At 42.6% G+C, this 27,869-nt stretch overlaps 2 protein-coding genes across 2 annotated transcripts; both read left to right on the forward strand.

The window, feature by feature from the left end:
* The first annotated feature begins 1,119 nt into the window (after positions 1 to 1,119).
* On the forward strand, positions 1,120 to 16,170 carry acmsd (aminocarboxymuconate semialdehyde decarboxylase). Its single transcript, XM_055871397.1, has 10 exons — positions 1,120 to 1,274; positions 3,389 to 3,433; positions 9,932 to 10,028; positions 10,220 to 10,269; positions 12,820 to 13,056; positions 13,318 to 13,411; positions 13,524 to 13,619; positions 13,706 to 13,878; positions 14,053 to 14,151; positions 14,264 to 16,170. The coding sequence occupies exons 1-10, from the start codon at positions 1,185 to 1,187 to the stop codon at positions 14,324 to 14,326; spliced, it is 1,044 nt and encodes a 347-aa protein (XP_055727372.1). The 5' UTR covers positions 1,120 to 1,184; the 3' UTR covers positions 14,327 to 16,170.
* Positions 16,171 to 18,000: 1,830 nt separating this feature from the next.
* ccnt2a (cyclin T2a) lies at positions 18,001 to 26,372 on the forward strand. The gene is made up of 10 exons (XM_055871396.1): positions 18,001 to 18,230; positions 18,890 to 18,971; positions 19,057 to 19,185; positions 19,507 to 19,567; positions 21,544 to 21,606; positions 22,259 to 22,304; positions 24,383 to 24,546; positions 24,724 to 24,794; positions 24,959 to 26,102; positions 26,209 to 26,372. Exons 1-10 carry the CDS (start codon positions 18,073 to 18,075, stop codon positions 26,274 to 26,276), a joined length of 1,986 nt encoding a protein of 661 aa, XP_055727371.1. The 5' UTR covers positions 18,001 to 18,072; the 3' UTR covers positions 26,277 to 26,372.
* The last annotated feature ends 1,497 nt before the right edge of the window (positions 26,373 to 27,869 follow it).

Below are 27,869 nucleotides of genomic sequence, written 5' to 3' on the forward strand. Positions count from 1 at the left end.
CATATACGAATTGTCATTTGTAACATATATGAAATGGATGATGGACATCCACAAATTAATACATACCATACAAAACGTAACATGTCATACTAAATGGAAATGGGGGGAGACAGATTTACCTTTACTATGTTACGTGGAGCCCTGAGTCCATGTTACAGCCGTTTGTCTGGTCCTAAGAGTAATGGGTCTAACTTCAATAAGGGATGGAATGGAATGGGATTTGTTCAGTCATTTTATTCAATGAGTCCACAGGTTGGTGCAAAATGAAGACCAGGGCAGAACACATAATGCCTCTGATGCAGCCATGTTGTTTAATAACACTGTTGTAAACATGTCTGTATAATAAACTAGCATACTCTCTCTGGTTCAACCAATCAACCCAAAAATAGGTTTTGTTTTTGCAACTTATAGGCTATCCAATAGCCTAACTAATTTTACCATTTTCTATATTACTGCATGTGTCTGTTATACATTGGATCCAAAATGAGGCTCATATTATAACCTGCTGATTCAGCGTGTTCTTGTAATGCAGGACCTCATGTAGATAGCCTATAGCACAACAGATGCTTCATTTGGGAGAATGGGGGGGGGGGGGGGGGGGTGGGGGGGGGGGGTCATCTAAACCCTTTGTGTTTCCAGTGCACAGTTGAACTATTAGTCAATAAGTCTGCTACACAAATATTTATGACCCAGTGATAATAAAACCTGATTGAAGGATAACCTACATGAAAAGGAAAGTGAACATACATTCCTCTCTTCTCGATATATTGGATCTTTTTGTCCAGCCCCAGTTATTTTTTGGGTGCTGTGTGTAAAACCCTGTCCATCCATAAATGAGATGTGCCCTGTCTGTGAGTCTAGAAGCGTTCTGTCCCGAGACCCATTTGCCCAAATGCCAGATGGGCTGGTCTGACTTGTTGTTTTTCTTCCTCAAATTCAACTATATCCGGCTAATAATGGAGGTCTCGAGGAAAAAATGGTCCGGTGTGTTAGAAATGCTGATTTCTTGTCCCAGTCCGCCCATGTCTCTGGCACGGTGTCTGTGAGAAGAGACTATGCCCTGTCAGTCATTCACCTGCTTTTCATTGGGGTGTTTAGGGGGCAGGGCAGTAGGGCGGAGAATAACCTTGCTCAATGCTCATGATAGACACCGTTTACTACCTGTCTCACATCAGGCGAATTGTATGAAAAACACTTGTCGTAGTAGATTTATCAGGATGAAGATTGATATTCATAATCACATTTTACCCAAGGAATGGCCCAATCTGAAAGAGGTAGGCTATGTGATACCATACTACTTTACAAGATGCATTGACAACTTAAAAAAAAACATTTTTTCAATAGAAAGGATTAATCTATCAGGCTACTTCTCGTGCCCGGTACAGGTTGCATTATTAATAGTCTACCTGACGTTTGATTTACATAATGTCATTATGCACAGTCGCGCACATTGCTGAATGCGCTCACTGCTTGGCACCGCACAGGCTGTGGTGGATCTAGGAGTTATATCTTGTCTCAATCAATACATCTGGTTATCTAATTGTGTTTTTTTTCACTGAGTCCTCGCATCTGGCAAAAAAACGTCTTATTAGTTTTAGAGCAGAATCATGAAGGCCTATGACACCCACCACACATTGCTAAAAAACAAACAGAATCACCTTATTTTAGCATAATAAACTCAAATGAATGAAGTAACATCTTATAACTGTGTTTGTCAGAATACCAAAGTCCTTGATGAAGACTGTTCATTTGAAACTAACAAGAATATCATCGAGAACTCTGAAGAAATGGTTTTATATTTTCTATGCAGCCAGTAAGGAAATCCTGTGAAAAGTTTTACCACCGCTATTACATCTCTGCACTGACTTGTTAAACATTAATCAATGCTTGGCAGTGACCCAGTCCTTTAAAGACTGTCTTTCTGTCAATAGGCCTGACCTTAGCTAATGATTGTTCATGTGTGCGTTCCAAATGACACCCAGTTCCCTACATTCACTACGGCTTGTGGGAATCATGGTCCAAATCAAAAGTAGTGCCCTATATAGGGAGCCACTTGGAACAAACGCCATGTTTTATTCTGGGGGGAAAAATCCTTTGTGGGGGTGAGAAAGCCACAGAGGGCAACAGGAGTCAGTCAGGACAGAGGCCCAGTCACCCTGATAGTCAACATTTCTCCAATTGCATCATATTGTCGGCAGGTAGCCTAGTGGTTAGAGTGTTGGACTAGTAACCGGAAGGTTGCAAGATTGAATCCCCGAGCTGACAAAGTAAAAATCTGTCGTTCTGCCCCTGAACAAGGCAGTTAACCCACTGTTCCCTGGTAGGCTGTCATTGAAAATAAGAATTTGTTCTTAACTGACTTGCCTGGTTAAATAAAGGTAAAATAAAGGTAAAATAAAAAAATAATGACCCATGCCACTCGTAGTTTATTATACAGACATGTTTACAACAGTGTTATTAAACAACATGGCTGCATCAGAGGCGTTATGTGTTCTGCCCTGGTCTTCATTTTGCACCAACCTGTGGACTCATTGAATAAAATGACTGAACAAATCCCATTCCATTCCATTCCTTATTGAAGTTAGACCTATTACTCTAAAGACCAGATAAACAGCTGCAACCTGTTCAAGACCCATGCCACTCCTTCATAAAAAAACAGCAACATTTTTGTCATTTAGCGTACACTCTTATACAGAGCAATTAGGTTTAAGTGCCTTGCTCAAGGCAGATTTTTCCCCTAGTCAGCTCAGGGATTTGAACCAGCAACCTGTCAGTTACTAGCCCAACACTCATAACTGCTAGGCTACCTGATCCCACAACCATTCTAACACTGTTGAGATGGATGGAGGAAATGTAATTGTATTCAAACAGATAGAGGAATTGCATTGGGGTTCATAGCACGTTCAAGGACATCTAACCCACTTAGCATACATACAGGGAAGCTATCTTCAGTCTAAATTGAGGAGGATGTTGATCCTATAGAATGGATATTATTACTCTTTTTGGGCTGTGTCAGGGTTCATCTGTATGCATATCACTGGACCGAAATGGGATGGTGTTGATTGCGTTCCGATCCCTCCCTTTCTGTCTCTGTTCCCAGTTGTTGTGAAGGTGGTTCATAGGTAATTTACTCCAATTAAAATTACATTGGCTGGTCTGTTTTTTATCTCTACAGGCCTACTTTGCGCACACGCCAAACCCCAAGGTGCATAATGACAAGTAATGAAAGTTGTAGCTTTCGATACATGGGAGCCATGAGATATGACTTTGTGAATGTATTAAAATAATATCAGGAAATTCAAAATGTCCTATGCTTAGCAAAACACTTAATTATTCATTATCATGACGGCATAAACCCACTCTAATGACACTTTTATTTGTTCTTTAGAGATATGGATATGATGGATTTATCCAGCTTCACCATCACTGCAAGGTGAGTCTCAAGTTAGGTTACTCAACAGTACAGAACAATATATATATATTTTTTAAATGTCACCTTTATTTAACCAGGTAGGCCAGTTGAGAACAAGTTCTCATTTACAATTGCGACCTAGCCAAGATAAAGCAAAGCAGTGCGACACAAACAACAACACAGAGTTACACATGGAATTAACAAACGTACAGTCAATAACACAATAGAAAGAAAAAAGGGGGAAAAACATTTAATGTTAAAGCATATGTTTTCTGTTACCTTTCCATATACTTATAACATGTGCACATTCTACAGTATAATGGAAATTAAATGTTTCACTTGATGCATCATTTATTACAGACTTTAGCAACAGATATCACGTTATACAGTATACAGCCTATTTAGTCCTTGTATCAAGCATACAGCCTATTTAGTCCATGTATCAAGCATACAGCCTATTTAGTCCATGTATCAAGCATACAGCCTATTTAGTCCTTGTATCAAGCATACAGCCTATTTAGTCAATGTATCAAGCATACAGCCTATTTAGTCCTTGTATCAAGCATACAGCCTATTTAGTCCTTGTATCAAGCATACAGCCTATTTAGTCCTTGTATCAAGCATACAGCCTATTTAGTCCTTGTATCAAGCATACAGCCTATTTAGTCCTTGTATCAAGCATACAGCCTATTTAGTCCATGTATCAGCAAGCTTTCAAAGTTGAATGGAGCTGTAGTGTACTTGCCATTTGTATATGTGGTGTACATTGTTCTCACTGAATTGAGATGTGATCTAACTCCTTGTTATGAGAGCTTGCCTGCCCATGTTCCATGAGATGTGATAATGCCACATACAGCAGTTACCTTGGCCTGCAATGCTACTACACAGGCAGGGCTGATCCTGGCCATTCTGCCTCCCTAGGCGAGACAAAAACATTGGCTCCGCTACAAGAATAGTCCCAGTAAGCAAAATTCCGTTGAAAAGACGTCTAAAATACGTACTTTTCAAGACGTTGAAATTGGGTTTAATTTCAATCAAAATTAAAAGTGAAAAACGTATTTTCCAGATGTCGAAATCAGATATATTTTCAGTTCTGAATGAAAGTTGAAAATATGTATTTTTCGGATGTTGAAATCAAGTTCATTTTCAGTTCTGAAAGAAAATTAAATAGCCGTAATGTATAGACGTCTATGTTTGGGACAAATCAAGGCTGATCCAGACCAGACAAAATCTGAACCAAACACAGACATCTATGATATGTTCAGATTTGGGTCGGATCGTACCAAAATCCAACGTCCGTGGACGTGGAAATCAAGGCTGTCCGGACAGAACCAAAAAATGATGTACAGAATGCGTCAGCCCATGCTTATTGAGGTATAGCCTACAGTGTCGCCCGAAATTACATTTTAAGAATGCCCATCTATGTGGTAGGCCTACCATTTGTAAAACACAAAAAAAGAACGCCGGTCCAAAAACGTTGGCCCGTGCTTACTGGGGTGTAGCCTACCATGTTGGCCCTCAATGGAATTTTATGAATGCACATCCATGTGGTAAGCCCACCGTTTGTAAAAAAAGACTGTTGCATTGGCTTTATTATGGATCAAGGCTGGTCCAGACCGGATGGAGAAGATGGCGCCGGAGGTGATGGCTGCCGTTTTACAGGCTCCTAACCAATTGTGATATTGTGTGTGTTTATTCATGTTATTTGTAACTTGTTTTGTACATGATGTTTCTGCCACCGTCTCTTATGACCGAAAAGAGCTTCTGGATATCCGGACAGCGATTACTCATCTCGTACTGGACGAAGATCTTTTCTTTAACAAGTCGGACGCGAAGGATTTACTTCAGATAGCGACAAGGCTCAAATCCCTGTCATTCGCATGAAGAAGAGACGGAGATATCAGGGACGTAGGTTGGGGTGCCTTGTAAGGATCCGAAGGCAAGTGAGGAATCTGCCTTTACCATCAGTCCTATTAGCCAACATGCAATCATTGGATAATAAATGGATCAGCTCCGATCAAGACTATCCTACAAACCGGACATTAAAAACTGTAATATCGTATGTTTCACCGAGTCGTGGCTGAACGACAACATGGATAACATACCACTGGCTGGGTTTTTGGTCCATCGGCAAGATAGATCAGCTGCCCCCAGTAAGACAAGGGGTGGCAGTCTGTGTCTATTTATAAATAACAGTTGGTGCACGAAATCTAATATTAAGAAAATCTCAAGGTTTTGCTCACCTGAGGTAGAGTATCTCATGATAAGCTGTAGACCACACGATTTACCAAAAGAGTTTTCATCTATATTTTTCGTAGCTGTCTATTTACCACCACAAACCGATGCTGGCACTAAGACGGCACTCAACGAGCTGTATAAGGCCATAAGCAAACAAGAAAATGCTCATCCAGAGGCGGCGATCCTAGTGGCAGGGGACTTTAATGCAGGGAAACTTCAATCCGTTTTACCTCATTTATACCAGCATGTTACATGTGCTGGTATAAGAGAGGAAAAAAAACTTTAGACCACCTTTACTCCACATACAGAGAAGCATACAAAGCTCTCCCTCATCCTCCCTTTGGCAAATCTAACCATAACTCTATTCTCCTGATTCGTCAGTCTTGCAAACTCGGGCTTGCAATCTATTACAGACTACAAAGGGGCACAGCCGCGAGCTGCCCAGTGACACAAGCCTACCAGACGAGCAAAATAACTTCTATGCTCGCTTCGAGGCAAGCAACACTGAGGCATGCATGAGAGCATCAGCTGTTCCGGACAACTGTGTGATCGCGTTCTCCATAGCCGATGTAAGACCTTTAAACAGGTCAACATTCACAAGGCTGCAGGGCCAGATGGATTACCAGGACGTGTACTCCGAGCATTCGCTGACCTACTGGCAAGTGTATTCACTGACATTTTCAACCTGTCCCTGACCGAGTCTGTAATACCTACATGTTTCAAGCAGACCCCCATAGTTCCTGTAACCAAGAACACCAAGGTAACCTGCCTAAATGACTACCGACCCGTACCACTCATGTCTGTAGCCATGAAGTGCTTTGAAAGGCTGGTCATGGCTCATATCAACACCATTATCCCAGAAACTCTAGACCCACTCAAATTTGCATACCCCCACAACAGATCCACAGATGATGCAATCTCTATTGCACTCCACACTGCCCTTTCCCACCTGGACAAAAGGAACACCTATGTAAGAATGCTATTTTTTGACTACAGCTCAGCGTTCAACACCATAGTGCCCTCAAAGCTCATCACTAAGCTAAGGACCCTGAAACTAAACACCTCACTCTGCAACTGGATCCTGGACTTCCTGACGGGCTGACCCCAGGTGGTAAGGGTAGGTAACGACACATCTGTCACGCACATCTGTCAAGACGGGGGCCCCTCAGGGGTGCGTGCTCAGCCCCCTCCTGTACTCCCTGTTCACCCATGACTGCATGGCCAAGCACGTCTCCAACACCATCATTAAGTATGTCAACGATACAACAGTGGTAGTAGACCTGATCACCAACAAGGATGAGACAGCCTATAAGGAGGAGGTCAGGGACCTGGCAGTGTGGTGCCAGGATAACAACCGCTCCCTCAACGTGATCCAGACAAAGGAGATGATTGTGGACTACAGGAAAAGGAGGACCGAGCGTGCCCCCATTTTCATCGATGGGGCTGCAGTGGAGTAGATTGAGAGCTTCAAGTTCCTTGGTGTCCACATCACAAACAAACTATCATGGTCCAAACACACCAAGACAGTCGTGAAGAGGGCATAACAACCCCTATTCCCCTTCAGGAGGCTGAAAAGATTTGGCATGGGTCCTCTGATCCTCAAAAAGTTCAACAGCTGCACCATCGAGAGCGTTATGATTGCTTGTAACACTGCCTGGAATGGCATCTGCTCGGCCTCCGACCGCAAGGCATTACAGAGGGTAGTGCGTACGGCCCAGTACATCACCGGGGCCAAGCTTTCTGCCATCCAGGGCCTCTATACCAGGCGGTGTCAGAGGAAGGCCCTAAATATTGCCAAAGATTCCATCCACCCTAGTCATAGACTGTTCTCTCTGCTACCACATGGCAAGCGGTACCGGAGCACCAAGTTTAGGTCCAAAAGGCTTCTTAACAGCATCTACCGCCAAGTCATAAGACTCCTGAATAGGTCATCAAATGGCTACTTGGACTATTTGGATTGTCACCCCCACTCCACCCCCATTTTTACGCTGCTGCTACTCTCTGTTTACTATCTTAGATAGTCATCTTACCTCTACCTACATGTACATATTACCTCAATTACCTCAACTAACATGTGCCCCTCACATTGACTCTGACCCGGTACCCCCTGTATATAGCCTTGCTACTGTTATTTTGTTGTTGCTCCTTAGTTATTTGTTATTTTTCTATTTATTTCTTTTTTTTTTAAATTTAAGCTATATATTATTTTCTTTCGTTTTTAAAATTGTTCTTAAAACTGCATTGTTGATTAAAGGGCTTGTCAGTAAGCATTTCACTGTAAGGTCTACATACACCTGTTGTGTTCGGCGCATGTGAAAAATAGAATGTGAATTGGTTTGATTGGCCCTGATTCCTGTGACTAATCAGTTTGGCTATTTAAGCTCTGAATATCAGCTACCCAACTTTATCAGGAGGAGTAATCCTGCGCCTATTTGCAATGTGAAATGCAGAAGTATTTTCTTTTTCGATATGATCAGCTTGTAAAAAATGCAAGGATACAAACTTGAAATCACTGATCATATTTTAGCTCACGGGATGAAACTCCTGGACAGCAGTTGAGTAGCCTGATTGTCCATCCCATATTGTCCATTTTAATTTGACCTGTCCTGTTTTTAGGATATGTTGTTTGTTAACATGTCATCACATTTTTTATTTGATTGGGCATCATTTAGGTTAGGCTATTTGATCGGAGAAACCGGCATGATGTAAAAACTGTCAGTCTCATTACATTGTATCTCCATATACTCTTTTCTACCATATGCTATATCTGCTACATGATTTATGTTACATTATTTTTCTTGACGGAATGTTGGTAGGGCGCTGCAGCGATGTGTCTCTCCAAGAGGACCCTGGAGAGGCGCGCTGAGAATGGACAAGATAAATATTTTTCCTCCCTGCCTTTGACAAAGTGGGCACTGCTTATCACAGAGTGACATCAATTCTCCCCTAAAAAAACATATGCCACTTGTTGAGAGAAATTGTTGTTGATTTTGGGCAGAATTATATGAGGTTTTATGTATTGTTGGAGGTGCATCTTGGTCGGTTTAGCTCAGAAAATTCCGCCCTTGTCAATCTGTGGCTGTAGGCGACCACCTAATCCTGCCTAATGAGCAGGCCAGCCCTCTACTCAGGCTCTCCTGGGCTCTCTACAAGATCTCATTCACACAAAGCTAGTCTAGTGTTGCCATACCTCAAAAATCACATTGTTGTCACGCCTCGAAGCCTGTTTCTCGACGAGGCTAACACAAAGCCAACTCTCCCTCTTGGCGCCACCTGTGGGTAGTGAGTGGGCAGCACAGAAAGATTTCATACAGACACTGACACCCACGGTCCAGCAACACACCTGTGTGTCACTATGGCTGTGATGAAATATTTGTTACCCTAATTGGTCCAATTGACCAATCACATCAGATCTTTTCACATCAGATCTTTTTCAGAGCTGATCTGATTGATCAAATGATCAATTTGGGGGAAAAAAGATCAGATTTGGGCTGCCTGTAAACACAGCTTATGTGTGTGTGTGCGTACATGCACTTGCTTTTGTGTGTGTTGACACCTGCATGTAAAGTAATAGCCAATGAGACATTTTCAACTCCCTCTCTAGTTTCCAAATGTTTCTCTTTGCTGCCATCAGGTGGCTGATTACACATACACATTTCAATTCCACTTGAGTGATTTGCCTCTTATATGACATAGAAGTGTTCTTGTTTTTTTATTTTCTATTGTTTATTACCCATTTCTCTCCACAATTGGTAGTTACAGTCTTGTCGCTGCAACTCCCGTACGGACTCAGGAGAGGCGAAGGTAGAGAACCGTGCGTCCTCCGAAACACAACCCATCCAAGCCGCACTGCTTCTTGACACAATGCCCACTTAACCCGGAAGCCAGCCGCACCAATGTGTCGGAGGAAACCCCGTACACCTGGCGACTGTGTCAGCATGCACTGCACTCGGCCCGCCACAGGAGTCGCTAGCGGGCAATGAGTCAAGGACATCAATCCCGGCCAAACCTTCCCCTAACCCGGACGATGCTGGGCCAATTGTGGGTCTCCCAGTCGTAACCAGCTGCAACAGAGCCTGGACTCGAACCCAGAATCTCTAGTGGCACAGCTAGCACTGTGATGCAGTGCTTTAGACCACTGCGCCACTCGGGAGAAAATAGAAGTGTTCTTGCTCATCAAACAGAAATTGTAGGCATGAAGCAATGAAAACATAGAAACCAAAAAAAGGACAAATCAAGTGTCCTTCACTCTCTGAAGTTTTGTGCCAATCCATATTTTAGGGGGAAGCAAAAATGATGAAAGATGGGAAGTTGTTCCGTGTGATCCAGGAGAACTGTTGGGATGCAGACGCAAGGATTCGGGACATGGATGCACACGGTATATACACACATATCCAAAATCATCCTCATGTCAAAATCCTCTTGACAGCATATTTTGAAGCCAGCAGAGTCATTCATGTTGCCTGTAAAGCAAGTCTGTATTGGAATGTTGTGGGTTTTGATGATGATGATGATGATGATGATGATGATGATGATGATGATGATGATGATGATGATGATCTACTTTAGGGGTGACGGTCCAAGCCTTGTCCACAGTGCCTGTCATGTTTAACTACTGGGTAAGTCTGTCTGCAAAGGGCAAAAATAAACAGCAGATTTTTGTTAAAGGTGCTTCACATAGGATATTTCAGAAAATGTCCATAATATATCTGCCGCTAATAGTTTCACACTATTATGCCACGTTCAAAAGAACGGGGATCTTGGAAATGGGAACTCGGACATCCCAGACTTCTGACCTCAGCACGTTCAAAACAACTGGGAACTCTGGAAAAACTAGCTTCTACTCGGAATTCCAACTCGAGAACTCAGGCCTCTTTCTAGAGCTCCGACTTTCCGACCTGAAGATCACTGACGTCATGATTTGACCTCCTATTTCTCAGAGTTCCAGGTTGTTTTGAACGCGGCATTACTTACCCACCAAGGTTGTGATTGGCTGTGATATTCGCCTATTGATTTCTCCCGCCAGAGCAGCATCTGTTGTCAAACTGTGAAATCTGTTCTGGCTTTGTGGCTGTGATATCTAGTGGAAATAACTCATTCCATGGTTGCTACAATTCTACACTGTTCGCTCAATTTCAGTTTATGTGAGAAAACAAGCACTGAATATTGTAGGGAATCATTGTACCAAACAATATAAATTTCACAGGTTCATACAGCTGGTAAAACAATATTTTTTGTTATTGAAAGATATTTCACCGGGATTTACATTTACATTTACGTCATTTAGCAGACGCTCTTATCCAGAGCGATTTACAAATTGGTGCATTCACCTTATATCCAGTCGAACAGCCACTTTACAATAGTGCATCTAAATCTTTTAAGGGGGGGGGGGGGGTTAGAAGGATTACTTTATCCTATCCTAGGTATTCCTTAAAGAGGTGGGGTTTCAGGTGTCTCCGGAGGTGGTGATTGACTCCGCTGACCTGGCGTCGTGAGGGAGTTTGTTCCACCATTGGGGTGCCAGAGCAGCGAACAGTTTTGACTGGGCTGAGCGGGAACTGTACTTCCTCAGAGGTAGGGAGGCGAGCAGGCAAGAGGTGGATGAACGCAGTGCCCTTGTTTGGGTGTAGGGCCTGATCAGAGCCTGAAGGTACGGAGGAGCCGTTCCCCTCACAGCTCCGTAGGCAAGCACCATGGTCTTGTAGCGGATGCGAGCTTCAACTGGAAGCCAGTGGAGAGAGATGAGGAGTGGGGTGACGTGAGAGAACTTGGGAAGGTTGAACACCAGACGGGCTGCGGCGTTCTGGATGAGTTGTAGGGCTTTAATGGCACAGGCAGGGAGCCCAGCCAACAGCGAGTTGCAGTAATCCAGACGGGAGATGACAAGTGCCTGGATTAGGACCTGCGCCGCTTCCTGTGTGAGGCAGGGTCGTACTCTGCGAATGTTGTAGAGCATGAACCTACAGGAACGGGCCACCGCCTTGATGTTAGTTGAGAACGACAGGGTGTTGTCCAGGATCACGCCAAGGTTCTTAGCGCTCTGGGAGGAGGACACAATGGAGTTGTCAACCGTTTAGATGGTACAATGATTCCCTACACTATTCAGTGCTTGTTTTCTCACCAATCTCGTCTCAGAGCATTTTGTATTATTCTGTACATAAATCCAAGACATTCCATTAGTATGATATGTTACGTTTGGTATGGTTACATAAGACAGAGGGTTATTTAGGTTGGGGTGAATGGGTGGGCGGATAACGAGAATGTCTAGCAACCCAAAGGTTGTGAGGTCAAAAATCATCATGGACAACTTTAGCATTTGACCTTATTAGCAACTTTTGCATGTTAGCTAACCCTAACCTTAACTTTTTTAGCTAACCCTTCCTCTAACGCTAAACTTAACAATTTAACCTAACTCTAAACTTAGCCATAACCTTAACCCTAACCCCTAGCCTAGAAAACGATGTTAGCTACCTTGCCACTTAGCTAGAAATTCTAACAAATCATAGGTTTTGCACATTTGTAACATACTGAATGTTTTTCAAATTTGTAATATATTGTACATTTTGCAAATTTGTAACATATAACATATAAAATATCATACATATTATAATTCGCAACTTATCATACGAAATAGGTGATGGACATCCACAAACAAATACGTACCATATGAAATGTAACATATCATACTAATTGGAGCATCATCTAATCAACATACAAAATAATCAGAAATGCTCTGAGACCAGGTTGCAACCACACACTGAAATTGAGTGAACAGTGTAGTATTTTAGCAACCAGGAAATGACAGAGCGATTTCCACAAGACCACACAGCCAAAAAGTCAGAACAGCTTCCCCAGATTGACAACAGATGCTGCTCTGGTGGGAGAAATCAACAGGTGAATATCACAGCCAATCATAAACACTGTTGGGTAAGTAATACTGTGAAACACTATCATTCCACTATTAGTGCCAGATATATTATGGTATTTTTTTAAAGTTACACTGCAAAAATTCAAAAAAATATCCTTACTTTTACTCCCTGACATGTTTTTTTTTTTTACATCACTTCTCCATTTTCTAAGACTTTGATGTGCTTACTTCACTGTAAACATAGCTGCCAATGCATTACTAAGGCTTTGGTTGTGTTGGGTTCACTTCCCTGTTGTGACAGGCCAAACCTCATGACACCCTGGACCTGTGTGGGATCCTGAATGACGACCTGGCTAAGACAGTGGCGCTCCACCCCCGACGCTTCGTGGGGCTGGGTACCCTGCCCATGCAGGCTCCTGATCTGGCTGTGCTGGAGATGAAGCGTTGTGTTAGGGAGCTGGGCTTCCCTGGTGTCCAGATCGGCTCCCATATTAACACCTGGGATCTTAACGCCCCCGAACTCTACCCAATCTATGCCGTAAGAGCCATATAAGTGAATTTATTTATTTAAATGGACCGCTATATTCCTAGTGATATTCCAGCTATAGTGTTACAAAGCCAGATGGACACCCTACTGAAAATCATACTCTGGCTCTGTCTAGACTAAACCTAAGATAGTTTGTCGACCAGATAGTAGTGGCCTATGAACTAGACACATTTGATGTTCGAGTATCAATTCATCATGACTGTGTAATGATGTCGATTATGAAAAGGGAGTGATATTCCCGCTTTTCTATAGGCTGCTGAGGAAATGAACTGTTCCTTGTTTGTACACCCATGGGACATGCAGATCGATGGGAGGATGGCCAAGTACTGGCTCCCCTGGTTAGTGGGTGAGTGAGAGGGTAAAGACTCAGCTCTGTTCTGATCAATCAAATGCCGTGTCACAGCCTACCTGGATGACGTTGTCACAAATGAGTAAACATTATTATTTTTTTTGTACAGGTATGCCATCCGAGACTACCATGGCCATTTGCTCAATGATCTTCGGAGGTGTCTTTGAGAGATTTCCCAAGTTGAAGGTCTGCTTTGCTCATGGAGGTAATTTACAATATATAGAGGAACAAATAATGACATACAGAATCACCCGTGAAAGATTGACGTGTGAAGCAACGTTTTTTCCCTAGGGGGTTCTTTCCCGTTCACTATTGGCCGAATTGAACATGGGTTCCAGGTCCGACCTGACCTCTGTGCTGTGGATAACAAAGTCAACCCACGGAAATACCTGGGCTCCTTCTACACTGACTCCTTAGTGCATGACCCCATCGCCCTCAAGCTACTTATTGATGTGATTGGAAAGGTATGCAGTGATGTGTCTAATTTCTAAATGGCAATGTAGTTATCTTCACTGATCTAGACAAATTATATTTCTCATTACTAAGTAGTTTAAAAGGCTTGAAGGTTTGAAGTTTGTATTGGTAGAGTTTACACAAGTGTTTATTACGGTCTCAGTTCTTATTATTTTCTCCCATAGGATAAGGTGATGTTAGGAACAGACTATCCATTCCCACTGGGTGAGCTGCAGCCAGGAGCATTAATAGAGTCCATGAAGGAGTTTGATGGTGGTTTAAAGGTAAGGTAACACACTGAATGTGCTTTCTTTCTCTTGCAAAAAGTGGCTGTGATAAGAATAAGAGCAGGAACGTGATGGTTTATGAATTTTCATGTTTGCTTTTCCTTTTCAGGACAAACTGCTTGCAGGCAATGCACTGGACTTTTTGGGGATTAAAAGAGAAAAATTTCAGTGATTTACAGCACGAAGATATTGTCAAAACAAAAATGGAAAACAATGTTTGACTTTCAAATTACTCTTGAGTATTGGCAGGACCATAAAACAAATACAACCTATTGCGTGACCAAAATGTAAATATTTAAATATGAAGATATTTTTCATCCATTTAGCTAATTTATCATGATTTTTGTTTACACTGTTGGAAGTCATCTGTGGTCAACACTCTTTTTGCTGTTTATGACTAAATAAAATTGAATGTTAATTTCAAACAGCTTCAAATATTCAGTCAATTAAGTTCATTCAAATTCAAACAAACAGCTGTACCAATCCAGCAGGTGAGAGAGGATTTTGACTAGATGGGATGCAGCTTTTGTCAGATCAGTCTTTTCATAGCAGGTTAGGAGAATTTACGCAGCAGGTTAGGATAATTAAAATAGTAGGTTAGGAGAATTGGGCTAAGGTTAGGAAAAGGGTTAGGGTTAGCTAAAAACGTTTGAGGTTAATTTGACAAAAACTGTATCCCTTCTAGCCATGACCCTTAGAGAGCGGTGAGAAACTGAATGACCGAATGAACCGTCATTGCTGGGCCTCCAATCTGTACAGATTCCACAGCCACAAAGTCAAAATTGGCTATTTGGTCTTAATAAAAAGGAAAATTCCACCCAAAAACAATATTTTGGTATTTGTTTCATTAGTCCATTGTTGACAGTCTAAAATATTTTGCTTGTCAGTAATCAAGTTTTCAAGATATGTGTCTTGACAGTCTGTGACTCGAGTGGTTGGAGTCTTTGACAATTTTTTTTAGAAAAGGGGTGTTCTTAATTAATGAGACAATCAGTAGAAGAAACAATATCCAAAGGTTCCTCCCCCCTTTTTAGGTAAAAAGCTGAGGGATGGGGCTGGAGAAATGTAACCGCTCTTTATAGACATAGCTATGGATGTAAGGACTGACCATCCAGAATATCAAAATTATAGTTTTAACCATGTTTTGAGGCTATACAGTGTCTTTACATGTGCATTGTTTACAAACATTAGAGGAAAACAAGTTTATATTTTGAGTTATCATGTGGTAAGACAGCTCATGAGGTATTTATAAGTTAAATTCTTCAATAAACAAGGGGTATGTATCATTCATTTATAAGTCCAAAAAGGGATGTAGCATCTAAGGATTCTAGCTTTAAAGCCGCAATATGTAACTTTTTGGGCGACCCGACCAAATTCACATAGAACTATGAGTTATAGATCTATCAGTCTCATTGAAAGCAAGTCTAGGAAGCTGTAGATCGGTTATGTGCACTATTTTTTTTGCTTCCAGTTCTTACATTTTTTGTTGTTGCATCTTTTACTTTCGTTTTGTACACCAGCTTCAAACAGCTGATAATGCAATATTTGTGTTTCTGGAAAATATTTTTTCACAGCGGTTTAGATGGCACAATGATTCTCTACACTAGCTTGTTTTGTCACATAAACTGAAAACAGGCAAACTATAACTGTGTTCGAATACTCATACTAACCGCACTATTAGTGACGTGAAATAAGTATATAGTATGCTTTTTGGTCATAGTATGGATATTAGTAAGTATGCCAAGTTAGTATGCCAAAGGTTCCCGGATGACGAACTAAATTCGCCAAAATACGAAGTATTCATTCAGTGGACACTATTTCCGTGCTTTTAGGGCCCATAATGCAATTCTTCAGAAAATGGGAGTGGCTTCACAACGTTTTCAGATTTGAAGAAAATGGCGGAATATATGCAGGCGAAGTCCGATGAGAGCGGATACAAATTCCTTGCTTTAATTAATTATTACAAATGTTAACAAAATGTTGATTACTGTAATAAAGTAATGACTTTTCAAATAAGTTACGTTGTTGGCTGACAATTTGTGTACGGTAACCTAATACATCGAACTTGCCAGGCAGTATATTAATTATCTGAAGTCTAACTACTGTTAGGGTTGCGAAAGTTCAACTGAGATAGGAACAGTAGCACACCTGAACTTGGTTAAAATAATTGTTTAATTCAAAAGTTAATAAATGGCAAATACATTTTTCGTATATACGGGTTCACTGCACCACCCCGCAGGGTGGAACAGAGAAGACACTTGTTCCTGACAAAGATAGTATGTTATACTCGTGACAGAGATTAGTTCCCACTTCCGAGCCGGCCTGTCAGAGTAGAGACTGGGCGTGGTTTAGACTCACCCAGCCTATCATTGGTGTTGGCACATAAGCTGGTCCCAGCCCCTTTGCGCTCTCTGGTGTCCTTTCGCTGTTGCTGTGTAGATTACGCTTCCTCACCCCAGAGACTGGGGTCAGACAGTTTTATAACATTGTCTGAGATATCTGCACCTGTATACATTGTCCACTGTTCTCGCTCAAGGCTAACTACAGCTTCCCAGCACTCTTATCTTAGCTAACTGTTACTTCCAGCACACACACACAGACATCCAGGCGCCCAGACCAACAGTTAGCTAATATTCAATCACTTTTGTTATAGTATTGGGTTATAGTGCATGACTCAGAACCTCACATATGTTTTTCGTGTGTATAGTTTATCTGTTATTGTCTGGTCAGCAGTCTCCTGATTCACCCCCCTCCTGTGTCTCTCTAAGATTAGCACAGTCTCGTCACACGGTACAGCGCCCACACTACTGATACCTTGTTTCATACACACATATTTCACACACACACACACACACATTTCAGGCTGTGGCCTCATGGTTAGACAGAGCACTGGTAAGAGTAGAGACTAATGGAAAATACAGGTTCACATGAGTCAGTAATTCAAACTTTAATGCATAAGAAGCCCTACTAGCTTATAGTTAGTTAAGCATGTCAAAAAACCTTATAAAACTCCACACTACCCAATGTTTATTGACTTGATTATTCACATCATTCTTAGCTAAGTGGTATAGTCGTTGTGCGTTTCAATAGACTGTCAATTCTGGCTATCTACTCCGATTTCAGAGCGCTCTCGGCAGAATAACTGATGAATTTACAAACACCCAACACCTGTTGAATATGGCCGGTGGTGTCAAAGAGTAATGCAATTGTTGACAGCAGCACAGTTACAGTCACCTACGCTCTGGATAACATGAAAACAGTCTAGTCAGCTCTGCTAGGGCGAGTAAAATGGTCAGAGTGAGGTGTTCTCTCATTTGTGTCTGGAAGTAGCTAGCCAACGTTAGCCAGTTAGCTTGGGTGCTTGACTGCTGTTGAACGATCAGATCAACTCTGTAAACACTCTGGATTTATGAACGCCCAGAGCACACTCTGGCACCCCAGATTGAATTTACAAACACACCCGAAATCGTAAAATCTTTAGCTAGTAATTTGTTATGCTAACAAGCTAGCATTAGGTTGCATAGCAACGTCTTCCGCTTCCGATAGATAGGCAATGCTCTAATATGCTCAATTTAAACGATACCGTTTGTTTACAGTATACTAAAATGAACTAATGGTATGTAGTATATAGTCATTACGTATGTAGTATACAGTATGTTAGTATGGGTATTCGAACACAGCTTATTATAATTTTAGCTAGCAACCAGGAAATGGCTTAGCGATTTCTGTGCATTCTGTGAAGTTCACAATCCAGGGCGAATGGTGGCGATAAAGCACGAGTAGTTGGTTTGGCCGTGCCTAAAAAAATATATAAAAGAAGAAAAAAACAATATTGTGGTTTCCGGGACGTGCCGATCATGGTTACAGCGTACTTGCGTCCATCCGGTTATCGGTGTCCTATGCGAATGCTGGAGAGCTATGGCGGCGTGCCGGGGATCCTCGTCGAAATGGTTTTTCACCCGGGAGCAACTCGAAGCCACGCCGTCCCGCCGTACGGGAGTGGAGCCGGATAGAGAGCTTTCTTACCGACAGCAGGCGGCAAACCTCATTCAAGATATGGGCCAGCGACTCAACGTGTATCCTTTTATAAACAATCATCATCAGACATGTCGAAGGAAGGAGTATAGACATGGTGCTTTGTAGGCCCGTTTCCCAGGGTGCTGTGTCTTGTGTGGGAGCGGGGGGCACGCACCAGAGGCAGTTAGTATCTATAGTTAGTAATATCAGAACATTACAAATGTGCCAGTGGTCGCCTTAATGTATTCGGGGTTGTGTAGTAATGATACAGCCAAATTGACTAGTTAGTAAACATAATACGTCATCAACATTCAGCAACATGAAGGCCATCTATCTGGCGCCATCTAGCAAGCTGTTAGCCTGGCAGTAAGTTAGCTAGCTAACATTAGTTTACTAATCTTCCCTTCTAGTTCCCATTATTGAAATGTTAACTAGATAACGTTGGTGTGTTTTTCGTTTTATAATGAATATCCACATAGCCAATTGACGGCTGCCCAGCATGTTAGCTAGCTAACGTTAGCAAACCAGCATTGAGTTTTCTGTCTAGTTAGCGCGAGCTAGTTCCACGGCCCATACAACGGCAATGCAAGAAGGTGCATTATTGTTGGGCTTGTCATTTTCTTTTGCACTGTTACCCTGTTATCTACCCAACAACAAATCATGTATTTACTGAAATTACATTTGAACATACTTCAATTCCTTAACCCGTTTTCTCCAGCTCACAACTTACTATAAATACAGCAATTGTTTACATGCATAGATTTTATATGTACCACTCTTTCACCAAATTCCACAGAAATGTAAGTATTTAGTCAGCCTGACTGTATTTTCCTTAAATGCAACCTGTTTACATAATGTATTACAATTAATTATCTTCTGTTACAGATCATTTCTCCAACCACATTATTCCTAGCTGCAAAAGTTGAAGAGCAACCTCGGAAACTGGAGCATGTCATTAAGGTTTCACATGCTTGTCTAAACCCTCAAGAGGCCCCGCTTGATACGAAGAGTAATGTAAGTCTGGGTACTATGGGTATTGTAGGTTTTGCTATTCTCCCTGTTTTTGTCAATGGCATCAACACTTGCTTTTGTGTAGTTTGAGGTGTGTCAGAGGGTAAGCTGAGTCTGACCGTAGTATGACAGAAGCAATTTGCAGTCTTTGTCAGATGAATGTCTGTCCTGTCTCGGCATGTTCTTAGTGATGATATTATTCCTAGTAGCAAGACTACATTTAAAACAACTGGCACTAAGAAATAACCCATACTGTTACTTTGGAATAGGGGTATCGATAGACACATTACACATGTCATGTAATGATTGTCTATTGAACTTCAGGCATACCTCCAGCAAGCTCAAGAGCTGGTGATACTTGAAACCATAGTGCTGCAGACTTTAGGTAAGTAATGACTGAGTGAGAGTATAAAGAGAATTTGATCTAGTATACAAAGTGTTATGTTTGAATATTCTGTTGGACCGTTGATGCCAGGCATTGATGAATTGCCTCGTGTTCCATTTTTCAGTTATTTAAATGAGCTACAGTGCATTCGGAAAGTATCAGACCCCTTCAATTTCTCCACATTTTGTTACTTTACACCATTTGCTTTTGATTTAAATTGCTTTTTTTACTCTTCAATCTACACACAATACCCCATAATGACAAAGCAAAAACAGTTTTTTTTTATGTTTTTTTTTTATTTGAGCAAATGTATAATATTTTTTCGAAATCACTTTTGCATAAGTTTTCAGACCCTTTACTCGGTACTTTGTTGAAGCACCTTTGACAGTGATTACAGCCTCGAGTCTTCTTGGGTATGACAACCAGCTTGGCACACCAGTATTTGGGGAGTTTCTCCCATTCCTCTCTCCAGATCCTCACAAGCTCTCAGGTTGGATGGCTGTGTCACTGCACTGCTATTTTCAGGTCTCTCCAGAGATGTTCAATCAGGTTCAAGTCCAGGCTCTGGCTGGGCCACTCAAGGACATTCAGAGACTTGTCCCGAAGCCACTCCTGCGTTATCTTGGCGGTGTGCTTAGGGTTGTTGTCCTGTTGGAAGGTGAACCTTCATGCCAGTCTGAGAACCTGCTCCAGAGCGCTCAGGACTTCATAAAGGATCTCTGTGCTTTGCTCCATTCATCTTTCCCTCAATCCTGACTTGTCTCCCAATCCCTACCGCTGAAAAACCTCCCCACAGCATGATGCTGCCATCATCATGCTTCACCGTAGGGATGGTGCCAGGTTTCCTCCAGACATGTCACTTGGCATTCAGGCCAGTTCAATCTTGGTTTCATCAGACCAGAGAGCCTTGTTTCTCATGGTCTGAGTCTTTAGGTGCCTTTTGGCAAACTCCATGTGGGCTGTCATGCGCCTTTTACTGAGTGGCTTCTGTCTGGCCACTACCGTAAAGGCCTGATTGGTGTGTGGCAGAGATGGTTGTCCTTCTGGAGGTTCTCCCATCTCCACAGAGGAATTGTGGGGCTCTATCAGAGTGGCCATCGGGTTCTTGGTCAACTCACCAATGCCTTTCTCTCCCGATTGCTATGTTTGGCTAGGCGGCCAGTTCGAGGAAGAGTCTTGGTGGTTCCAAACTTCCATTTTAAGAATGATGGAGGCCACTGTGTTCTTGGGAACCTTCAATGCTGCATATATGTTTTGGTGCCCTTCCCCAGATCTGTGTCTTGACACAATCCTGTCTCGGATCTCTACGCACTATTCCTTCAACCTCATGGCTTGGTTTTTGCTCTGACATACACTGTCAATTGTGGGACCTTATATAGACAGGGGTGTGCCTTTCCAAATCATGTCCCATCAATTGAATTTACCACAGGGGGACTCCAATCAAGTTGTGGAAACATTTCAAGGATCATCAATGGAAAGCACCTGAGCTCAATTTAGAGTTTCATAGGAAAGAGTCTGAAAACTTATGTAATATAGGTATTTCAGTTTTTTTATTAGTAATACATTTGCTAAAAAATGTAAAACCTGTTTTGCTTAGTCTACACACATGTCACGGTAACGTCAAACAATCCTCAATGCCAATATTCTATTACTGCAGGTCAAAATTGTCTCTTTTGAGGAATCTCAGATGTTGTCAAACAGCAGTCCCATCCATGTTCCAATTTGTAGTCTCCACAATTACGGAATACTCCAATTATGTTGCCACCATCTGCGGCCATTTTTGTTATACAACGTCAATCTACTCACCCTTAATTAGATGTACAGAAAGAGGAACTGCCTTTCATAATCCACATGTAATCCTGACTGTGTTCTTGTGTTGAAGAATAGAGGGGAAGAACCATAGATGGAACATTACTTTGATGCATCGTTGACAAACTGTTACTGTTGAAACTCACCTGTCATGTATTTTGTTCCAGGATTTGAAATAACAATTGAACATCCACACACTGATGTTGTGAAATGTTCCCAGCTAGTGAGAGGTAGAGGCTTCCTTCTTTGCTCTTTCATGCGCTCTAGTCAGGTCATTACTAGAAGGGATCCAGGTTAATATCAGATTTAACTTTTCGTCGCAGCTTACGATAACTTAAGCAGCAGGTTAGGAAAATGAACGTAGCGCGTTAGGAAAAGGGTTAGGTAAAAGCTGGATCGCTTCTAGCCATGACCCTCTAGTCGTGTGGGAGGATAAATGCTGACATGATTGTGTAACAAATTGTAGTTGACCTTTGAGTTTTCACTAAACATGACGTATATTAAATGTAGACACCGCGAAATGAGCAGCACTGCAGATATTGAGATGAGTGAGATGCAAGACTTCACTCTCACAGCGTCACACAGTATCTCCGCATGCTCACGGGTTGCCTTCACGTTGTTAGAACGTGATAGCCACGGGACCAAAACAGTGGCGAAGTTGAGCCTCATCCTTCAACACTTAGTAGTTGTGAACATTTGTTGTTGCGAAAAAAGGTTAGGGATTTTTTGTTTGCCTTAAGGATCCTCATTTCGTTAACGTTTAAACGGTCATACCCCTAGCATCTGCATCATATCGCTGAGTCTACATTTGTCAACTTATAATTACTAACAGAGCACACTGGTCGGCAAAAACCTTAACCCTCTTTTCTCTTTCACTTACAGCAAGCAAGGATCTGGCACAGACTTCCTATTTCATGGCTACCAACAGGTTGTTATCCTGACACCCCCCCCCCTTTTGTTGCACTGTGACTACTGCACACTATAGCTTCCTGTAAGCAGGGTACCCTTTCTGTGTCCAACGGCCCTCTATGCGCCGATGGCTTCTGGGACGCTAGCCCCCTCTCTTGCCCCCCCCCCGGGGTGGGGTGGTTGGTGGTACCGGCCCCGGTCGCAGTGCGGTGTATTGTACAAGGGACCAGAGTTGGCACAGTGGGGTTGAATGCCCAATGTGAAGTGTAGTGGTGGGCTTGAACCTCACGGTTGCTCGGTTACAAAAGTGCATATGTCTAAAAAGACACTTTGGTAGCCTGAATAGCAGCTAAAGATTACACAGATGTAAACATAACGTAGAAGTCATCCTGGTAAGTACTGCGAACCCTCCTTTTTATGTTTAAAAAAAAAATCAGTTAACATTTTCAGTCAGTTAAGCAAATTTTTCATGTAATGAGAGAGATATATATATATATATATATATATATATATATATATGAATTATATAGAGAAAGAAAACAGAAATGGAAGCGCCAATTACAATTGTTGATGTTAACCCATTAAGAACGTACTCTATTGTCGTGTTTTTGAATTCGAAGAGAAGAATACATGTTTTAATACACCATTTCATTGTATTGCAAAATCTGTCCATAAGTATTAGTCTGTTTTTTTGACTTTTTACTTACAAACAACCATACAGTTTATATTCTGCAAATTATGGCAGAACAAGGTCCTGAAGGGTTAGTTTTGCCATGACGTTGGGATTTAATATAGCCTTTTTGTTTCCCATAGCCAAAGAAACGCCCTCAAAACTAACTACAATGTCTGGACGCAGATCTTGATACATGCTTTTAAGTTAGACCTGGTCATAATTAAGCTGCTGCTAACGCAATCCAGAAATCGTATGAAATTAATTATTTTTTTGTTTAAAAAATATATATAATCGAAAAAAGACAACATTGTGTTCCAAAAACTGCCTGTTCTAAAGAATTCAGGCTGCATTTGACCCATTAGAACTGGAGAGGCTTATGGCAAACAGTAAACAGAGAATTAAGGCGCTTGCCGCTGTGCCGTAGACGTCGTGGTAATTAGAGGATGAATTGCTTAATGCCTGAACTCTGTGACCAGCCACAGAAAGGCCTTGTTTGGGTCATAAATAGATTTCGCCATGGTTACTGACCGTACCCTGTAGACTAAACAGTGAGGGGAAAAGTGGAAACGGTACCCAAGCCGTAGAAATATAATTGACTTGAATGGGAATATATGTTTTAGTATTCTATGGTTTGGGTTCTATTAGGGTTACAGTCACCGTGGTGAATACTTCTTAGATTTGATGTTTTTCAGGATTGTGCGGACTAGTCTCAGGCAGCGCAGTGATACGGGAGATAGATTAAAATATTCTCCTTTTAATATGCATTATGTCCAGGCATTTAACTAATTGTGGCACAAGGTTACCATCCAGCTTTTACCATGGTATTTCAAATGGAAGACTATCTTGCTCTCTGGCCCTTTTTTAAATCGTTCAAGGTTCAATATTGTAGCTTCATCTATTTCTACATAACTTGAGTTGTAAAGAACTTGAGTTAACGTGGATTACAGTTGACTAGAAGCCATTTCCGTGTGTTTCTCACCACAACCAGTTAGTGTAAATGAATTTGAATTTACTGCAAGCTCATTTTCTTCATGACTATAAAATGTTGACCAAGTGTTATTTATTGGTGGTGGATTTCTTTAATGAATGGGGAAATTGGTTCACATTCCCACCAAAAAAACCTACTAGTCTTTATTTGAATTTGACGCAAATTTGAAGTTATTGCTATATCTGCAGCTCATATTGGTAAACACTAGGATGGTAGCCACAATGTGAAACTGACTCATGATCTATTCTGCATGTCAGTAATTGTTAAGTGTGCAACTGTGTCAACGATAACATTTATTTTGCAATGCTTCTTCTGTTCTCAATACTGTGTGTACTATGGTTTACCTCAGCCTAAAGCGCCTGTGACTTATTGTGTTTCCCCCCCTCTTTCTTCTTCTCCATGTGACCTGTCGTTGTGCTCCGGCCTCCTTGTACAGCCTCCACCTCACCACGTTCTGCTTGCAGCACAAGCCCACAGTCATCGCCTGCGTCTGCATCCACCTGGCCTGTAAATGGTCCAACTGGGAGATCCCTGTCTCCACTGATGGGAAACACTGGTGGGAGTACGTGGACAACTCTGTCACGCTGGAGCTTCTTGATGGTGACTCTTAGATTTATAGTTCATTAGTTAACGCTGGTAGGCGGAAAGACATGCAGAATGCTTAGTTACAATGTTTTAGTTTGGGAGAATTGTTTTCGTCAATGAGAAATGTGTGGGTGTATGTTATTATTGCCATTTTATGTTAGGTGTTAATACCAAGTGTGTCTTGTCCTTCAGAACTGACACACGACTTCCTTCAGATTCTGGAGAAGACGCCGAGCAGGTTGAAGAGGATACGGAACTGGAGGGTAACCAGAAGTTGTTCTCCAGTGAATCATCATTGACCTCTCACTCACTCTAGACATTTGTAGATTGTCCTTGCTGTCTGCTGTTTTTATTTCAGTGTACTTTCATTGTACAGTTTCATGCTCTTCACTACCACGTCATCACTTTCTCTTCTCCCCCATGCCAGGCCACACAAGCTGCCAAGAAGCCCAAGGGAGATGGCTCTCAGGCGAACGACCCCTACCCAGGACCCTCCCTGGTCCACGAACATTCCCTGGGAGACGGCATACCTGGGGTCTCCAACTCAGCCTTCTCCAAAGCCGCCGCCTCGTTCCCTGTCCCACTGCCGGGTCATGCCAGTGGACCCCTCTCCCTGGACTCCATCGCCTCCATGCAGGGCAGCTCCTACACCTTCACCGCCCCCAGCGACTGGCCCCAGGACACAGGGGGTCGCTCGGAGGGAGGAGGCTATTCCCTCAAAACAGATACACTAGGCCTCCAGCAGGGGGCTTCACTGTCTCTGCAGCACGGCTCTCTGAACCCACACAGACCAGATAAGACCATGGAGTTCAACCCTATTAAACATGAACACAAGGCTGTAGTGGGAGGGGGGAAGCAACAGCAGCCTCCGCCTGCCCAGAAAATGTCCCTGGACAAGTACAGAGAGAAGCACGCTGCTGAGCTGGCTGTGCAGCAGAAACGCAAACAGACAGAGCAGCAGGCTATGGAGCCTGAGGGCAGGGATGCCTATATACCCTCTGTCCAGTCAGACCACAGGAAACACATGCAACCCCACCCTAACCCAGGGAGCAGCAGCGGCACCACTGCATCTCCTCTTAAAATGAAGCTGGCCATTCCAGGCCAGGACAGGCTCCCCTCTGACAAACAGGACAAGGGGGGCTCACTCAAACTCCGCCTCCCAGTTCCTTCTCAGGGGGGCATTGCTAGCAAAGAGGAGCTGAAGATGAAAATCAAGGTGTCCTCTGAGCGCCACAGCTCTTCTGATGAGGGTGGGCCCAAGAGCAAACATTCCAGCCCGCTGGTGAGCAAGGAGAAGCATCGGGACCACTCTGCCCACCGCCAAAACAAGCAGCACGGACACTCTCAGCTCCACCCAGCACAGCACAGCGGCAATGGCCGGGGGGGCCTCGAGTGGCCAGCAGGTGTCGGGCCGGCCCTCCTCCGGAGCCCCCTGGGGCTAGGGAGCGTTGAGGGGTTGGCGGGCCCGGCCCTTGCTTCTGTTTCCAGTTCCTCCCGCAAGAGGGCACACCCCAACGTTGCCGGCCACAACCACCACTCCAAAACGAGCAAAAGCTCCAAGGGCGGCGCAGGTAGTTCCTCTCATTGTTCCTCTGTTCAGCTGCAGTCACAGTGTGTGTCGTCTCACAGCTCTGGTTTTAACCTTCCCTTCCCCCTCCTCCCCCTGTCACATACCAGGTGGGCTACGGACATCTCAGCACCCTAGTGAAACTGGACAAGAAGCCAGTGGAGAGCCGCGGCCCTGAGGTCGCCGGCTGGGGTACTGCCAGCACCAAACAGACACTTTTGACATGCTCCCATTTCCTGTTAAGTGCCCAAGGAATAAACTCACAAACCCTTTATAGCAAGGCAATGGAAGGTAAAGCAAAAAATATAAAGCAAAGTGTAGGACAAAAATATAATTATTATGCTTCCCGATCATCTGATCTCTTGGCAGTGCTGGTATAGTCCTGCCTGTTTCTGTATGTGTAACTGCTGCTTAGTCCTCTCCATATTCTCTGGTTGGGTCTTGAAATGTAGACGTGAGAGTTAGGGGGTCATCCTAGTTTAAATGTTGAAAACAGGTATTATAAATACTGAAAAGGCATGAAAGATGCAATTTATTTTCTTTTAAATAATAATTAAAACAGCATTTCCACAACTAATCCATTCTGGTGAGAAAACAAGGCAGCGGTCCTCTTATGGCTGGAGGGGGGCTTCTCAGTCGGTAGTAGAGAAGGAAGGCCAGGCACGCCAAACATGGCAGCCATTGGAAGCTGGATTCTTTTTTGTTGAATGATTTTTTTTTTATACTCAATACTGTATCGATGATCCGCATGTTTCTATCATCAAAGGGATAAAGCAGAATGCAGACTGCTGTTTACAGAAAGTGGAGATAAATGTACATACATTTTTGTATGTTTAAAAAGCTATACCATAAATACTCAGGTTTGGAACTGCTTGTAAGTATAACAAGATATATATATATTATATATGATGGCGAAAAAGACTATTGTAACTTGATGTAGGAGTCCTATTATTGGTGATTCTGACTGCAGCGTTCCACTGTTGTGCTTAGAGCCTGTACTACGCAGGGCTGCCGGTAGAGTGCACTCGACCTTTGACCTTTCCATCCCTTTGTAGGGTCTGGATTTCCTCCAGTGCAGACCCTACAAACAGTACCAACCACCTGGCATGTTGTCAGAGGCCATGCAATTTGTACAACTATTTTTTGGGGGGACCTCCAAGATGACCTAAAGCTGGATGCCAAAGGCTGTGCCTCGCAAAAAAACAAACAACTAAAGACACGAGGACAGTAATACTAGTGCTATAGTTTACATGCCTAACCTTTGCTGTGAAGTGCATTTACATAAAATGGTTACTTGGCTTGACCCTGTAGCCGATAGATGCAGAGCTGTAAATCAGTAATGGTAAATAATGTAGGATTGTTGATGTCCAGTGACGTGGCAGAAAAGTAGCCTGGTTATTGGGGTTAACGTTCCGTCAGTTGCTGATACAGTACGGTGGCTCGTGTGCCATCTGCTCTCAACAGCTCAGTTTCCTACTGTATATGGCAGATATTGTTCTCAATTGTGGACACAAACTAAGAACGGTTCTTTGACTGGTTAGTCCTTCTTATTTCAGTGTGCAGACAGTTGGTATTGAGGACAAGATGCTATGTTCCACCATTGGTTTTGATAACAAGAAGGAAAGTGCAAATCTTGACAACCAGTTTTATTATTTTATTTAAGTTCTACAAATAAATGCTAAGGTTAACACTACCTTAACTTGACCTATGTTGTATGATTGATTGGTATGTACTGTATGTTATATGAAGAGAATGGAAGCAAAATGTTATA

Source organism: Salvelinus fontinalis, chromosome 19 (genome assembly GCF_029448725.1).
Source record: "Salvelinus fontinalis isolate EN_2023a chromosome 19, ASM2944872v1, whole genome shotgun sequence".
Taxonomy (NCBI): domain Eukaryota; kingdom Metazoa; phylum Chordata; class Actinopteri; order Salmoniformes; family Salmonidae; genus Salvelinus; species Salvelinus fontinalis.